At 40.7% G+C, this 3,859-nt stretch overlaps 1 protein-coding gene across 1 annotated transcript in view; it reads right to left on the minus strand.

Moving 5' to 3' along the window:
- The window catches only part of LOC114923259 (SUN domain-containing protein 3-like), a 30,515-nt gene that overhangs the window by 4,745 nt on the left and 21,911 nt on the right, over window positions 1-3,859 (minus strand). The window contains exons 12-14 of the mRNA XM_029285975.1: window positions 3,107-3,196; window positions 2,555-2,686; window positions 276-428 (exon numbers count right to left, since the gene is read on the minus strand). Coding sequence (XP_029141808.1) covers window positions 276-428; window positions 2,555-2,686; window positions 3,107-3,196 — 375 coding nt within the window. The remainder of the gene's footprint in view (window positions 1-275; window positions 429-2,554; window positions 2,687-3,106; window positions 3,197-3,859) is intronic.

Genomic DNA, 3,859 nt, shown 5'->3' on the forward strand with positions numbered 1-3,859 from the left:
AGGAGAGGTTCTCCTTGTAGGGATTTAAATATGATCTCCAGCACCTTAGTTGCACCCAGAAGTTTGATAAGTTCCCTCAAAAGAGGTGATACATGCACAAATCTTGTCTTGTGCAAAACTATGTGGGCCATTGAATTTTGAATCAACTGAAACTTCTCAAGGGCAGCCCCATGTAGAGCACATTACAGTAGTCCAAATGGGAGGTGACTACAGCATGGGTGACGGTGAAGCAGGCATGTTGGTCCAGGACTGGGTGTAACTGGTGCACAACTCACAGTTATGCAAAGGCCCTGCTGGCCATGAGTTGCAAACCCAAAGGCACTCCATCTTGTCAGGACATTACCTATTGATTTTTGAGCCCAGTCAGCCATCTGTATGTCGTCTTCAAAAATCTTCTTAAAAGCCAAATGGAGTATATCAAACATTTCCTGTGAAGAAGAAAAATGCATCAGGTAAATGGCTTATACAAATGTCAGTTACATACATTAGACACCATAAATTATAAATACACCATAGACGTGTTTCAACTGCTAACAACAATCTGGAGAATATGGACAATGAAGCATCATGTCCAAAAAGCCAAAATTTGCCAGTTCAGGAAATGGTTTGTTCCTCGAGTTTGCTGAGTAAAAATAAGAAAGAAATGTGCTTAAATGAATAGCCTGTAAAGGAAAGTTAACTGGTATCTAATAATATTTCTTTTATATCAAATTTTAGCTAAGGAAGAATAGCTGCTTGTGCTTAAAACAGTGTGTACCACGATTCTATTAGATTATTCAGATGTCCTTCATATGTGATTTAAGAACGTGGAAAGATGGGGACTTCCGGTGGGACGGCGCGCCGATGGCGGCTCTTTTCGGAGCCGTCCGCTTGGGAAGGCGTCAGAGCCAGCATGAACAGCGGTCAGCAGCTGTTCAGCGGCTTGGAACCTTGTGCCCCGGGAGAAGGGGTCGAGGTGAGTACTCCTGGATAGGAGTAGAGTCCCAAAGGCTCTCCCTTTATCTCGGGAGAGCNTACTGAAACAACACCTGAAAAAATGACCCTACTGACTTTATCAGATCCTGAATCGTTTAATACTGAACATAACTCTGTCACATATTATACAGCCAAAGGGGATCCTCGGATACTTATGGACTTGTAATCACTTGCCTCGGAGGAGGTAAGTGGCAGCAAGGAATAGGTTAGAGGCTTGCCTTTAAAAACTAAAACAGAGATGTTGCAATATTCTATACAATGTATCAATGCTTATTGCTAAGTACTTTCTCAAACAAAAGCTAGCCTACGTGACCAACAGCTATGTCACGTATGCCTAAGGTGACTTCCTCATTTCCTAAAGGGCACAAAAAAGACCGTATATGGTAGTAAGGAAATGCTCCCTCCCTCCTGAGATGTAACCACTCCCATACCTGATGTAACCACTCCCATACCTGATGTAACCACTCCCATACCTGCCATACTCGAATAAAAGTAGGTGCGTAAGAACTCAAGGGGCCTTTTTCGCTCCTGCTTCTACACACCTCACCAAAGGAAGATGTTGTCCATGTCTTCTTAAGCCGCATGCGAGGCCCGATAGTCAGCCTGACTATCGTACATCACCGGTTCCACAAATCACCCTGGAAAGGGCCAAACGTATCAGTTTGTAGATGTACAAGCTATTTTAACTCGGTATGCTATTTTTCACACTGTAGTATATGTTGATGCCCCTCTTCCTCTTGGTTTGCTTCAGTGAGATCTGTGCGTGCCAGGGCACAAGCCTAGGGACAAGACCTGGCTGTCACCCTGCTATATGACAAGGAATGTCACACTCGAGAAAACAATGATCTGTCTCTAAGATGAAATGACATCTCTTCTTCTGTGATGAGATCATGCCATTTATCTGGTCAGAACATAGAGAAACAGTGAACTGCTGAGGGAAGAAATCGCCATCTCTCCTCCTTCACAGGCAGGCCATAAGAAGCATACTTAGGCCACATGATTAGTTCATTGGGACTTTACTTGCAAGTGATACACATAGGACTGTGTTGCTAGTTATGTCCATTTGGGAGACACCACTGATCAGCTAAACATCTGTCATGAAAGAAGTATTCTTCCTTCCATCAAGCCCATTAGAAAGAGGAGAAACATTCTAGAATCAAGATCCAGCTGATAACTCAGAATATATTTCAAGGTCATATTTCAACAGAGGTTCTCTTGTTCTCTGACTTTTTTTACACAGTGCATTTGTCTCTATGTTATAATCTGGACAAAATATTTATTGGGAGATCACCTCCAGTCATCTCATCTTTTTGAGAGATTGGACAGAATCAAAAGTATTCATGCAACTCAGATTAGTTTAACAACTCCATGCCTTTGCGTTAATCTAACTGAATTTTCAACTGAAATCAAACTGAAATCTGTTAGTCAAATAACTCAACATCATTAGTATGTCCTCGTGTTTTCTTTTCCATTCTCCCCTGGGAAAAGCTAGAGCAAATTCTATGTGCTCTTCACACTTGCTCAGTATAAATGTTCATATTCCTGTTTTTCTTTATTTATCTTGGGAGATTTCATCCACTTGCTTGCCCAAAAGGTTTATATTGGCCATCCTTCCATGCACCCTGACTCGATAAATGCAGGTGTACTCCGGATTTCCCCAGTTGCTCTGCACTTTGATTTTTACATACTGGAACGCCTTCTCCTGTTCATTCTGAAATGTAGATGAGGAAAAAGAACAAACAATAAAAAGCAATAGAGATTAAATCATCATATTGAATGTCTCTATCAATTTAACAGAAAAGTGCAAACCCTATATTTCTGCAGGCCTGTTTCCCACACACTGATATATCTGCTTTGGGGTTGTTACTCATCAGAAAGGAGATTGGTGGTGTTGTTTTTTTAACTATGTCCCATTAGCTGCCATCAGTATAGTGAATTGCTACAGATTATAAAAACTACATTCCCTCAGGAGGGGCTAATCCACTCTTTAAAATACTGAATTAAAAGTTGTCTGACTTTTAGGAGATGGGGCAGAACTTGAAGAGGTTCTTTCAAAACAACTCAACCTAACACAGCTCATGGCTCTCATTTTTAATTTTACCTCTACCCACTTCTCTCATTGCTACTTTACCTTCAGTTGGAATGTCTGAATTAATTCTTTTTCAGTATCATACATGAATGTTCCCAGCAGGATCTCCTCTTTTGTTTCATCATTTAGCCCCTAAAATTAAAGGGAGGGAATCAGCTTAGAAGATTAAAAAGAAGAGTTGGATGCTGCAGCATCCCTGAAGGACAACCTAGAAACAGTTCTTGGTCGATGAAGTCAAGTCAATGCAGAAATAAAACAAAGTCTTGAGTCTTGACAGGCAGGCAGGCAATCTTTTAATAGTGAGGGGAATTATTTTATATGAAATGGGCAGAGAGTGGTATGATAAGTACACTTTTCATCCTGACTATTGCCAGGGGCTTTCGAGACTTTGTTTTAACATGATATTAAGATACCTATGTTAGGGCTTATGTCAGAAACTCATGCTGCTGATTTTCAGCAATTCTGGTGTACTGATCTGGAAATTGATATTCTCAGGAAAAGCTGGAAGTAGCAGGCAAAAGTCTTGTCCCTTTCATTCTCCCCCCATATATTGTATTCCAAATCACTATGCTGTATAGAGGTTGTAGTGAAGGCAAAAAGTCTTCCCAATAGTCACCTTAATCCCATGGAGTAGGCAAAGTGACAATCTTTAAATGCATTCATATGGGAAGCAGAAAAGAAGCTGTTAGTCATTTTCTGAATTAAATAGACCAGGGAAAGTGAACCGATACCATTGGATAAGAGAAATTAATAAACTATTTAGGGTGGTAGAGTTGGGAAGACACTATTTTTTGT

Source organism: Protobothrops mucrosquamatus, unplaced genomic scaffold (genome assembly GCF_001527695.2).
Source record: "Protobothrops mucrosquamatus isolate PMUCROS unplaced genomic scaffold, P.Mucros_1.0 scaffold2638, whole genome shotgun sequence".
Taxonomy (NCBI): domain Eukaryota; kingdom Metazoa; phylum Chordata; class Lepidosauria; order Squamata; family Viperidae; genus Protobothrops; species Protobothrops mucrosquamatus.